The sequence below is a fragment of the Gobius niger genome, assembly GCF_951799975.1.
Source record: "Gobius niger genome assembly, chromosome: 14".
In the NCBI taxonomy this organism is placed as follows: Eukaryota; Metazoa; Chordata; class Actinopteri; order Gobiiformes; family Gobiidae; genus Gobius; species Gobius niger.
This window is the reverse complement of record NC_136865.1, coordinates 14,548,722-14,561,305: the sequence shown is the minus strand read 5'-3', so window position 1 is coordinate 14,561,305 and position 12,584 is coordinate 14,548,722. Positions and strand designations below refer to the sequence as shown.

The window sequence follows — 12,584 nt, the reverse complement described above, 5'->3', positions numbered from 1 at the left end:
GGAATAGGTCCAGGCAAAGAGATGTGTGCACGTGTCCTAATAGAAATCTGCATTACCGGGTCACGACCAGATGTTTGACAAGCTTAGCTACAAGGACCTCATTAGGAAAGTAGACAGGAAGCAATCACGATGGCTTCCTTATCGTCGAGAGGTTGTGCAAGGTCTGACATTGGGTATGCAAACAATGATGCAGTTTGTCCACATAGTTGGAAATCTAAAAAATAAAAATGAACGCTTACTTTCTTTTCAAAAGCAGGAGAATCTTGGACCTGGCTTGCACACTGATGCAAATTAGCAATGTGTCACTCAAAAGTGGAACTGATGGTTGCATCGTGTGAGCATGTTTATATGATGTAGAATCAAACGTAAAACTGTTGCAATGGGTGAGTGTGTGGGATTAGCCTTTTGGAGCTGGAGCTGTGGAATTGTGCAGCAAATCAAAGATAGGTTATAAAAAGTAAATCTTTTGTTTTGCAGTCTGATGCGATGTAAAGTCACGACAAATCTCACAAAATCTCCCTCTAAAAATGAGATATTAAAAGGCACGTTCCCGGGTGGACCGTCTGATCCCCACCTGTTTCCTGCCTTCCTGATTAAACTTTCTTTCTCCTCAGGTGAATATGCTCATCGGGATTGTGGTGTTTAACAAGCTTATGTCTCGGGACGGCATCTCTGACAAGTCGAAAAAGCAGCGGGCCGGGTAAGCCAATCCCACCTCCACCTCTCATATGCCATGCGATAGCTCACAGACATCAAATCTGCCATATTAAATACATGTTACAATCTGTCACGCACACAAATCCAAACAAACATTTCAGTTTAACTACCTTCAGGGCGTCTCTGATCGTTTTCCAAAAGCCCCCCCCCGAAAAAAAGGCAATTTCATTTGGCAGTAACACAGCAAAGCATCTGTCATGTTCTGTTACTTTGTGTCATTTTACTGCCACTTACGCATGTTGATGTCCAATGTAATTTTCTCAGTTTGAAAATCAATGACAGATGGAAGCTAATTACAAACTGTAAACAGGGGGATTATGTGGATGAAATCCGATGCTCCGTTAGAATCCTATAAGATAAAAGATGCTTTTGTTCTTGTTGCAGTCAAGCTAGTGCACACAGTATAAGTAATGTATGCCTTAGCATCCCATAGCAATATTAGTCGAAGTTCAGAAGATATCCCCGACTAATCCAGTGAATGGGGAGTGCCTCAGCTCCACCAGAAAAAGAAAAAAAAATCCTTGTCTTCATTTCCATAGCTATCGATTCTATTATTGCTCTCTCTCCTGCTCTGTCTTTTATTCATTCATTTCTCTCATTATATTTCCACCACTGTCTGTCGCTGGCACAAATTGAAATTGATAATTTGTGTGTAGCAGCAAGAGGTTAATAGCGCATGCCACGTCTCTGGAGAGTTTGCTGCAGTTATAGTTCTCGGATTTTGTTGCTGTGATGGAGGTGAAAAAAGTTCAGGTTGGTGTAGGATGTAAACAAACATGGGCATAAAGAAAGCTCTCGTGTCTGCCTTTATAACCTCAGCTATAGGGCACATAAACAAGAAACAAACAAAATACTGCATCAGTGTAGGCAAAATGATGTATGCTTTCATCACAATAATCATTCATGAATGGTTATAGAGTGACCTTGTGAATTAAACTTGATTCACCGCTTATGACAAAGAAATGTTATGGCTGTTCTTTCAATTGCAAAAGTAAAGCAAAAAGCTCATTAATGAAGTGTTAAAGTTATACTCACAGTTTAGTATAGACTCTTTTCCATATTTATCTTAGATGCTCTTGGTAGAAATTCCTCTTCCATCCAAATGAGCACATATTGCACATCTCTCATTTTTGACTGTGTAATCCCTAGTGGTAATCACATTTGCTCTAAGAACCTGAGCCCACAAACACAAACTCCCACACACCTAAATGGACGTATCCAGTCGTGCTAGTGTTGCTAACAGGACAGTCTGTCATTAGCGTAATGCATTTCCTTATGAAGCTGTGGCCGTGCGAGCCACTAAGGCAATGAGCTGTGATGGGATGCTAATGTAGCATAGCCATCACTATCTTTGTGTAATGCATACACACATGACAATAGGCCCGGCACACTCAGTTCATTTTCATCTGAGCAGCCAACTGTAAAGTGGAACGAGGTGTTACGCTCATAGACTCTTAAAGGTTTACATGGGCAGGCACAAAATGTCCCACATCTGTACACAGGCACTTTGTCAACACTAATTTAAAATACAAAAAACAAACTGGAACACTGGTGGAAGAGTTGGAACACGTTTATGTATAGGCTCAGTCCGCTAAGAGTTTTCCTCTAGAGGTATTTCAAAGTGGTTGAAATGCTCTAGTTTATGTTGATTTGTCTATATATTTGTGTAAGACTTGAAAAAAAGTACATTGTATATATTTTGTTTAGACTCTTAAATGTTCTCTGTAAGTCCATAATGTTTCTTGGGTAGCATGTTCCTCTCTCACATTCTTTCTATTGGATCAATCTGTAACTTCTGACTGTGTTCATTAAGCTTTTTTCAAGACCTGGTTTTAATTTTCTTTTTTTCTTTCTTTTCTCCCCCTCTCCTATTTTCTTTTTCCTGTTGTCTCCATACTGTCCCATCACCTCCTCACCACTGTCTCACCCGACATCTGCCTGTCTTCGTAAACCACACACCTTCCCGGGCCCTACATCCAACATGGTTGTATATAGTGTCCCGGCAGAAGCACGTAATCGGCTGCTCCTGAAATGCTCCAAGTGTGGTGTGATCTCAAGCACCGCCATGTCCAGCCAGACCGCCAGCAGCGCCATGTTAGTCCATTCTCAAATCTCTGTCACTCTGTTGTGCCGGTATCTGAGATGATGCATGGATCTTAGATATAGATACAGTTACACAGAATGGCTATGGTTGATTAGAAGGTTTATGTATTCTCAGTAGAATTTGTAATTACTGTAAATTCCGGACTATTGAGCGCACCTGAATATAAGCCACACCAACTCAATTCTGAAAGAAAAAAGAAAAAGTACATATATAGGCCACACTTATGTAAGCCACAGGTGTCTGTTCATGTTGTAACATGAAAGCGCACACACACTGCACCAGGGCAGAGAGATGAGTGCGGTGCGGGACAGCGTACGAGCAGCAACAAGTGTCCCTCCTCTTTGCTGTTTCATTCTCATCTCCTCCTCGCTCGTTTTTCACAAACATGCTTCAGAAACATGACCAGGTGCTGTGTATTGTATTATGATATTCTGGTTGGGCTCATGCATAAGATCTAAATGCGCAAAATCTTTAAATTAGCCGCATCGCTGTATAGGCCGCATGGTTCTGGGCGTGTGAAAAAAGTAGCGGCTTTGACTAAAATAATATCAATAGTCTGTGTGGACAGTTATGTGTATAAAATGTGCACACAACTGAATACTTTATACCCCTTGCCAAGTTTCCATTACAACAAAATATTACTGTGTGTGATGTCTAAAAGTGAAACAATTTCTTGAAATAGCTCAAAGCAGCTTAATGGGCAGTATGAGGGCCGCTGCAAGCCATTTTGAGTTGTGCGGGGATGAGACGTAGCTCATTAATATTAAAGTGATAGTCTGTAAGTTTGCAAAGTGAGGAGAGATAGCATGAAGTTTGAAAGTAAGCAATCAAATTCTTCCCCTTTTAACCAAAAAGCCTTTCTGAGTTTGTAAAACCAGGAGAGCCAGAACAAAATTTCCAAAAGTGAACACTCAAGTTCCACCCCCTCCCCCTGATTGGACCTGACAGGCTGGTTCACAGGGAAAGCTCTCCCTCATTGGTCAACATGGGAGGATACTAGACTCTGAATAATTGCTGATAGATTCTATTCTGCAGCCCCTCTTTTTTCGCTTGCCGCTGTGAGCGAACACTACATGATGCAAAAGTTTTGTCAGGATCTGAACTTAACTTTGCTAGTGAATTCACTGCGTTTGTATGAACGGGCATTACGTAAAGTCTCCTTGGAGCACATTTCTCTAGCTCATCTTTCTCAACATTCTTATTGAATACAAGCCGTTCTTTTGTCAGCTACAGCAGTAAAACAGTGGTGTGAAATCCATTTTGCCCCATGCAGCATATTGTGTTTGTAGACGTTTGTGAAAGAAAATACAGCTTTGTGGCGTCGGCAGCGTAATATAAACAAATGTAGCACCAATGCTAAAAAAAAAAGTCTGATGAAGCTAGTATTTACAACATTATTATATGGTAAATATTATGTCGCAATCTGCTTCTGTTTGAAAATAGGAACAATTAGGTACAGGGCCTTAAATATGACATTTAACATAAAAAAAATAATTCTTATAGCTTATCTGGCTACTGTTTCAGTTACATATGCTTCATGCATATTGTAGGGAACGGGACTAATTTCCCACAGTCTAATGAACTTCATAGCATGTTGAATTAAAAGCAACGGCTCACTTCTTGCTGTCTCCCCTCTGCACAGTGATGATTACCCCTCAACGCACAGGGAAGCTAGCCTGGTCACTGCACACGCCTCACGCAACCAGCGCGGGTGTGCTCATGCGGCATGAACGTTTTAAATTGGTGTCTGACTGCAGCACATAGACATACATTTCAAAGAGGCTGGAGCCGGTACCTGTCAGTCGCCTGTCAACGCCCCTCCCATTAAAATCTGCCACTGTGACACTTATTGTTCACCAACCATGTAATCACAAGCAATTGTTCAGTACGTAACTATCTACATGATTACGCATCATCTTCCACTTCTCCGCCGAACATGGAGTAAAAAAAAAAAACAGACTTGAGATTGCCAATCAGGCTCAAATTGCCCACGCTGATCCCACAACCTCAATGTTTTTGTCAGAGTCAGCTATATTCTGGCATACGATTTCACTTTTCTGCCCTTTTTTTGTGTTCTGTCTCCCTGGCTGGTTTCCCAATCTGACAGGGCGTCTCTATGGAGCTCCTGTGTGGTTCTCCCTCTCCTCGCATTAACCTGGATGTCAGCGGTCCTGGCCATAACAGACCGGAGATCTACACTTTTTCAGGTAAAGTCTTAAGAAGAATGCAACTTTTGAAGGTATTGTAAGAAATTGAAACCACACGTATGCCGTTAACATCGACATGATAAAAATGTTTCTTTGCCGTCTAACAAAAATGAACCTAAAGATATGTCTGAGAAATAGATGTTAACATTCTTCACATTTCTACCGTTCTGTGTTATTATACTGTTTGCTCAGAGACCAAAGGGAAAATGAGCTTTTGAGCAAAGCACAGTAGTGTGTCTGAATAGACTGTTTGGTTCAGTAAAGATAATTTTAACACACTGCATATAAACCGATAGAATATAAGTCTGTAAATTTTCCACAGATAAAGTTGATCTGTTTTAGGTCATGTAAGGCTATAACGCTGGTGTTGTTTTTCAATAAGTTTGGAGAGGGAGACTGAACTTGCAGTCATGTGTTTTGGATTCTTTTGAACAAGTTGAGGGAAGGGAATGTTTATTTGCTAAAGAGAGATGTATTTTATCGGTACCAGGAATATATATTGTGCGATGGAAGACTGTTTTTCAATACTATGCACCTTATTTATGGAACTTATTAAAAGAGTTTAACCTTGACAATAGCCTAAGGCTAACACACACCGAGACACTGATGCGTGGCAAAGCATTTTCATCAATTATTTTCTATGGGAGTAGAAAATACACACAATAAGCGTGCAAGGTCCAGCATCAGCGCACCGGAAATGGCTTTGTGCACTTTTGCAACACATAGAGCATGTATGGGAAACACTCACTCACTCACATGCAAAAAGAGCCATGTTCGCTTTCTTTGTACAGCATGGCACAATAGACCTCATTTAGAGGTTCCATAGCAAGAGCAAGCTGGAAAATTGCATGTATTTGACGTGGATGTGTTGCACCCACTTTACCATTTGATATTGTGCACATTATTAAAGTCACATTTCTGGCAATGAGAGACAGAGAGAAAGTTTTGCGCGTATTCCTTGTGTCCTTACATTTTGTAAATGTGTTAATTTAGCTGCTTTTATTATAATTATTAAAATGCAGAATATACTTGTTAAATATCCTGTGCAACTTTGTCTTTCAGATTCTGTTTGCGGTCTTCGACTCAGTCCAAGGTTTCGTCATCATCACTGTCCACTGTGCCATGCGCCGTGAGGTAAGTCTGCACTTCCGAAGCCTATTCTTATTCATCCTCAAACAATGACCCCAGCCACCCCATTCTCCGAGCAGCAGGTTAGACAAATGTTACTGTATGTCATCTACCTTTCCGGGTCACCAGAAGCCATGACAGAGCAGACCCAACAAGGATTAGCCCGGTCTTCCTGTCGCGTGTCACTACTACTCTCTTCCCTTCCCCAAAGTGCACTATGATCATTGGCATTGTCCATCTGATCCAAGGCAGCTTTGAGGAGCTTTTGAAGATGCTGTATATAGAGAGCGATGGGATGAATCCAGAACTAATATGCTCTGAGTTTGGTCCCTGTTTGCCACCGGCTTTGGCATAGCCCTCGGAGACAGTGCGTTTAAACTCAACGTGCACTTACATGTCTTTGTGCCCCGCAGGACAGACGCGCACTTATCTCCCAGCGCAGACAAACTCAGGCTTCACTACTTCTAATTAATGAATTTACAATGTTGTCAGTTTTATGGTAATGCGTTCAGTGGAGCAGATAAAGACACATTGGTTACATTGGAAATAATTTCATGTAATGGAATGCAAATTTGAAGTTAAGGCTCAGAACGTGTTAAATCAATCTTTGTGTTCACACAGTCATTAAAGGTATTGATTTGTAATATTAAGGTTTAAAAACAGTGAACAATGAATAATCAATATTACAAACGTCTACCACAACTGGACTTGCATTCAAAAGAGCCATGTATTTCAGTACAATACAAAACCCACCTGTTCAGACATGTCTATCAAACATAGTTCATTTTATTTTCTGGGAGTATTTGTTTTTAGTTATTGTGTATTAGTTAACGTGAGTTGTTAAAGTCCACATGGAACTTCTTCTTCTTCTCCTCCCTCTTCTTCTTCTTCTTCTTCTTCTTCTTCTTTTTCTTCTTCTTTTCCCTCCTCCTTCTCGTCCTTATTCTTCTCCCTCTCCTCCTTCTTCTTTTCCTCCTCGTTCTCCTTTCTTCTTCTCCTCCTCCTTCTTCTCCCTCTTCTACTTCTTCTTCCTCTTCTTCTTTTCCCTCCTCCTCCTCATCCTTATTCTTCTCCCTCTCCTCCTTATTCTTCTCCTCCTCCTCCTTTTCTCCTTCTTCGTCTCATTCTCCTCATTCTTCTTCTTCTTCTTCTTCTTCTTCTTCTTCTTCTTCTTCTTCTTCTTCTTCTGCTTCTTCACCATGACTGTTAAAAATCGAAAGACTTTTGAATATACATTTAGATCGGTTTTACACCCCGCCTTAGACACTATTTTGTCCTGAGTAGATCTTGACGTAGCCTTGGAAGGTCAAATAGTTTATGAGGCGGAACTTAGTGTGGAAAGTTTGAGAACCACCATGTTAGAGCAAATTAGCGGCCATGTTTCCTCCCATCTGCCTCTGGCCTCTATCTTGATACTATTAATTTTCGTCTACATGGTTGTTGAAGTATTTAATACATTAAAACGCAAATTACTACGACTACTACAACACAGCGAATGTGGTGAAACTTTTTTGGAATAGCTTTGGAAAAGTCAAGAATATAGATACAGTAAAACCAGGACTTGTACATTGCGTAAGAATGAGTGAAAATTCCTTTACATATACTCCTGTTGAGTAATCCAGGTTTGCTGAAGTGCTTGTTCCGCACTTGCACTTCTAGCGCACAAGGTGGGAACACTCGGCAGACCCACCAGTAAAGTAAAGCGTGATATTCTGTGAAGCAAACCGCAGACACAAACGCAGCGCCGAGTGTATATGAGGCTCACAGCACACAGCCCTTCTCAGCAGAGACGAGGCTGCTGGGATTAAAAGGGATCCTGGTGGCACAGTCTGCCTGCTGAGATCAGTCACTCTGAGGCAGGAGAATGTAGCGTCGGGGCTGGTGTGATTAGGAGGTCTCCGGAGAGGAACACACAGCACCAAGAGTCAAGATGCGCAAACGGGGGAGAATTTGGTTGTGTGAGGATTGAAGAGGGAGGTGAGAGGTTGGAAGAACAATGACTAGAACATAAGTTATAGGGTAAACTGCATCATAATCTTAGAGGAAACATAAAGCAAAAACATAACCATTTGATCATAAATGTGTTCTATACTCTATTTCTATAATACGTTGTTACATAAGGACACCTTTTTTTTATGTTTTGAGTGCAGCATCAACCAATCCAGTCTCATATGTCCTCCGCAAAGCTATTTTTATTATTATTACTAAAAAATCTTTTTGATTGACGTCCTTTGATTTAGAGACCATTTCTGTCCTGACAAATCTGTGTGTCTCTGCTAAAAGCAGACACGCCACTTCCCAGGTGCACAGATGAGTGACTTAAGATACCATAACCCGCTTTGTTCCCTTTTGACTACGGGGATGACCCTAAAAGCTTTCTTTGTCCACCCAACCTGTATTAATCCAGCAAAAGCACGTCTCCACCGAAGATAGTTTTGTCAGTCATGTGGGGCTCTCACGCTTTCATGTCACAACAAGCCGCGGTGCATGTAAAGCAAAAGAAGCAGCACAATCGAGGATGCACACGGACATGACAACCAAAGCGAAGTCTCGAGCATGCAATATTAATCCGTCATGATGCCACGACGGTCCACTCCATTTGTGAAGCACCGCATAGACACTTAAGAGCGAAGACCACCCAGGGCGTCTGCGGAAGGGCTCTCGCAAACCGCTCCGTATACGCGCGCTGCACTTGAGAATCTTATGGGATTTGACGCCGGCAACGTTGAGAAATGCAGCCTGCTCCTCAGCATGTAACCAGGACATCTATTATACAGGGGCTGATGGAAGGGGGGGTGGGGAGACGCTGGCAGAGAGCTGTGAAACATAATGCAAAAGGATCTATTTGAAACTAGCTACAAAAAGAAGCAGTGCTGTGGCAGTGGGCGCGCGCATGTGTGTGTGTGTGTGCATGTATGCTGGGGTTTGTGGGAGGAAAAACAACAATATGACAGTGGATGGGCCCAGGGGTTAAAGCGTCTCTATAGAGCGCTGTTGGTTTTAATTAGGTGCGTGAGCCACTGATCTCACTCGGCTCAAATAGGCCACTTTGAAGAGGTTTTTTCCACATCACTCTAGTCTGCTCAGTCTTATATAAGATGCAATCTGAGAGAAACAGCACTGTGCTTAAGTGCCAGAGTTTTATTTAGGCTATAAAAAAAAAAAATTAAGTTTATGAATGATTTAAAATGCAAAAAAAGAAGAAAAAAAATCTAAACTCCTAGTGTTTCACAAGTCATTTTGTTTATGGTCTTTTAGTATTGCTGAAATTGTTTTGAAACGTTTGCATATGTACCTTGTGCCAAATGACAGGATTTACTGTTTTGATGTGTCATATTTTGTATTCACTTTATATTTATACAGCGGAGGTTAAAAAAGAACTAAGCAAGTTTACCTTAATAAATCCTTTCCGTAGTCCTTCTGGGGGTAATACAAGTGTTGATGGGATGATTGGGGGGTCTTTCATCTCCCCCTGCTGTCTCTGTCAAGAAAACGAATTGCAATTTTCCCAATACACAAGATAAGAAGCTAACAGGCTAACGGGCAAAACTAACTGAGGGGCTAGCGCCACTTAAACAATATTTACAGGCAATTTTGAGAGAAACAAATTATCTCAATTGTGTAATTGGATGTACGATATCCCTCTTTCACTTTGTCTTTTCTGTCAGCATAGTATTTACTCTCAAGGACAATTAATGAGTAATAAAACGCAATATGCTGCGACACCTGCAGTGGCGCTTATGGCCTCTGGGGGCATGAGTTACTTAGTTCTGCTTTAACTTTCTTCACCAGCATCGCATTTACCCCTCTCAAATCGTGTATTCTCTTCCCGCAGGTGCAGGATGCCGTGCGCTGTCGAATGGGGGGATGCAAGGACGACAGCGAAAACTCGCCAGACTCCTGCAAGAATGGACAGGTGCAGATTATGGTGAATAGCATTTCATTTCATTCCATTTTGCAGCTTAACCGCACAACTTCTCGCAAACCCTCAGGCCCTGTCATGGACGCTGTGCAGCCTTTATTCAAACTCCATTATTGGTGATATATCAGTAACACCGTGTGCACATACAGCGAGGGTTTAGGAAATGAAGAATTTTAGCAAAGGCCTATGAGCCAAGACTGCCATTAAAAAAGAAAAGCGAAAGAGATCAGAGCATAATTTGATGTATTGTCATAATCATATCTATCGCCAATATCTTCATTAACTTGAATCACGTTTTTTTTTTTCTGTGATGAAGAGCAGAAAGTTCACCGATGATAAAGTTAAGTGTCCATTGCCAATGTGTTTCGTAGTACTATAAATCACGCAGTCTAGAGCAACAGCGCCAATGTCAGCGCGGTCGCAGTGCCACTGAGCACCAGCCAGGTGACTCTTGTAATACTTTTATTTCTCCCTGAGACCGACTCGGGCTAACGATTATTGGCCTCCGAAGAGCCCTCAGAGGTTACCTTGATTAAACTTAGAAGCCATCATTCAGCTAACACGCTCGAACCTCTCTTTATGACTTGTGGAATAGAGACATTGACATTCTGACAGTTGCAGTAGCATTTGCAGATGCGTCGCACAACAAAGAGCGTCCCTGGGGGGGGGTGTTCTTCTTGACGTATCGGCTGATGGAGACGCCAGCAGTCGTACTTACACCTTAATTACGCCACGTGTTACTCTCTCAGAGGTGCTCCTGCGAGTGTCGCTGAGAATCTCATTAGAATACTAAACTCCTGACATTTAGAGACATTACGATGAATGTTAGCCATATTAACTTTGCAAAGGTGAAGAACTTTTTTTACGTAGCTAATTTTTCAGGCTTAGCTAACCTCTAAGAACACTTTTTGGTTATACACTGGCCATTACAAGTACTTTTGACTAATTTGAACACTTATTTTAGTAGAAACTGTTCCAGTATAATGGATACAGCTTGTTCATGTTTGGCCAGTTCTATGGCTGGTGTGAGTAAATCCATATGTGAATCTTAGAGCATTAGAGGGCAATTTGTGGGCTATTACCTGAGCATCGAAAGTGGACACGTGAAAGCTAACAATGCTTCTTTCAGCTTGGTCTTCATATATTCGCTTTTGTCACTGGGTAGAAATAATAAAGCTTGTGCTGGGGGTTGAGTTATTCTTAAACTTAGATCTTTGTTAAAGAAAAGAAAAAAAAGAAAAGCTGGTTCTTTCATCATCTAACACCCCCACTATGCTCTTCATTCTGCTCCATCAGAAGTGTTCCAATGAAAGCTTCTGTGGGCAGCAGTGTGTCCCGCTGCGTTATGGCACATCAGCGTGCCTGCCTCGTGGCCACCCACAGTCGCTGCCGGCACCGTGTCAGCAGACATGTCAGCAGCTCTGTTACCACACTCTGCCCAGAGGCAACCAGCCACCAGCCAACCATCTCTTCAGCCACGCGCATGACCATAGCTCCATCCTCCACCCTCACAACCACAACCATGCCCACAGCCACTTCAGCGGAACGCCAGTATGTCACTAGTAGAATAGACTGTGCAATCCTGTATTCCTTGACCTATGGGTGCATTGTGTAAAGAATTAGAATTAGTTTGATGCTTTTTGGTGATCCTTCTCAGCATTTGAATACCCCGTAGAGCAGTGGTTCTCAACTGGTGGGTCGGGACCAAAATGTGGGTCACGGAACCATGTTTAGTGGGTCGCGAGCCTTTCTCAAAATATTTCTTTCAATATTGTAGTGTAAACACTGCAGAATCTGTTAGACCGACTGCTATCATGTTGTTTTTTAATCATGATTTTAGCTTTTAAAGGTGCATTATGCAACTTTTTATGTGTAAAAAAAAAAAGTTTAGATTTGTGAGTATTTGACCATGTATTGTATGAGTATTATCATGGCACTTTTATTTTCCATCACAGTGGTCTCTAGGACGCTCCAGGATCAATTGTTTGGAAGGTTCTCACTGCTGACGGACCCTCCCACCAGAAAATGTACAAAACAATTGCTCCTGTAGCGTTGTAGTGACCGCCATGATCGAAAGTAAAGGCGCCATGCTGACCACTCATACAGCCGCTGGGTCACTACAAGGTCAAATACCCACAAATATCAACTGCTTTTTTTTGTTCATAAAAAGTTGCATAATGCACCTTTAAGGCTTAATTAACGCCTATTCAACAATAATTTGTGGGGAAAAGACTGTATTGTACTTGATATATTACAAATTAAAGGGCAAGTGAGAACCACTGCTGTAGAGAATAGTAGTAAAAGTTTTCCTTGTTTGACTGACCTGCAGCTACGCATGTTAAATTCATACCTTGATTACATTTATTGAAATTGGAATAAGAACTTCTGCAACACCCATACAAGGCAGATAACAAAACCTTTGTGTCAAGAGAGGCTGGGCTGACCTGCAAACGATGTCATCCTAGCAGCACTGTATAGTCCAGTGTAAAAATAGACATAGTCACTG

At 41.7% G+C, this 12,584-nt stretch overlaps 1 protein-coding gene across 1 annotated transcript in view; it reads left to right on the top strand.

Annotated features, from left to right (window-relative positions):
- The window catches only part of adgrb2 (adhesion G protein-coupled receptor B2), a 232,919-nt gene that overhangs the window by 198,729 nt on the left and 21,606 nt on the right, over positions 1 to 12,584 (top strand). Inside the window, exons 24-28 of the mRNA XM_079571360.1 lie at positions 615 to 700; positions 2,713 to 2,811; positions 4,929 to 5,028; positions 6,091 to 6,162; positions 9,992 to 10,084. Coding sequence (XP_079427486.1) covers positions 615 to 700; positions 2,713 to 2,811; positions 4,929 to 5,028; positions 6,091 to 6,162; positions 9,992 to 10,084 — 450 coding nt within the window. The remainder of the gene's footprint in view (positions 1 to 614; positions 701 to 2,712; positions 2,812 to 4,928; positions 5,029 to 6,090; positions 6,163 to 9,991; positions 10,085 to 12,584) is intronic.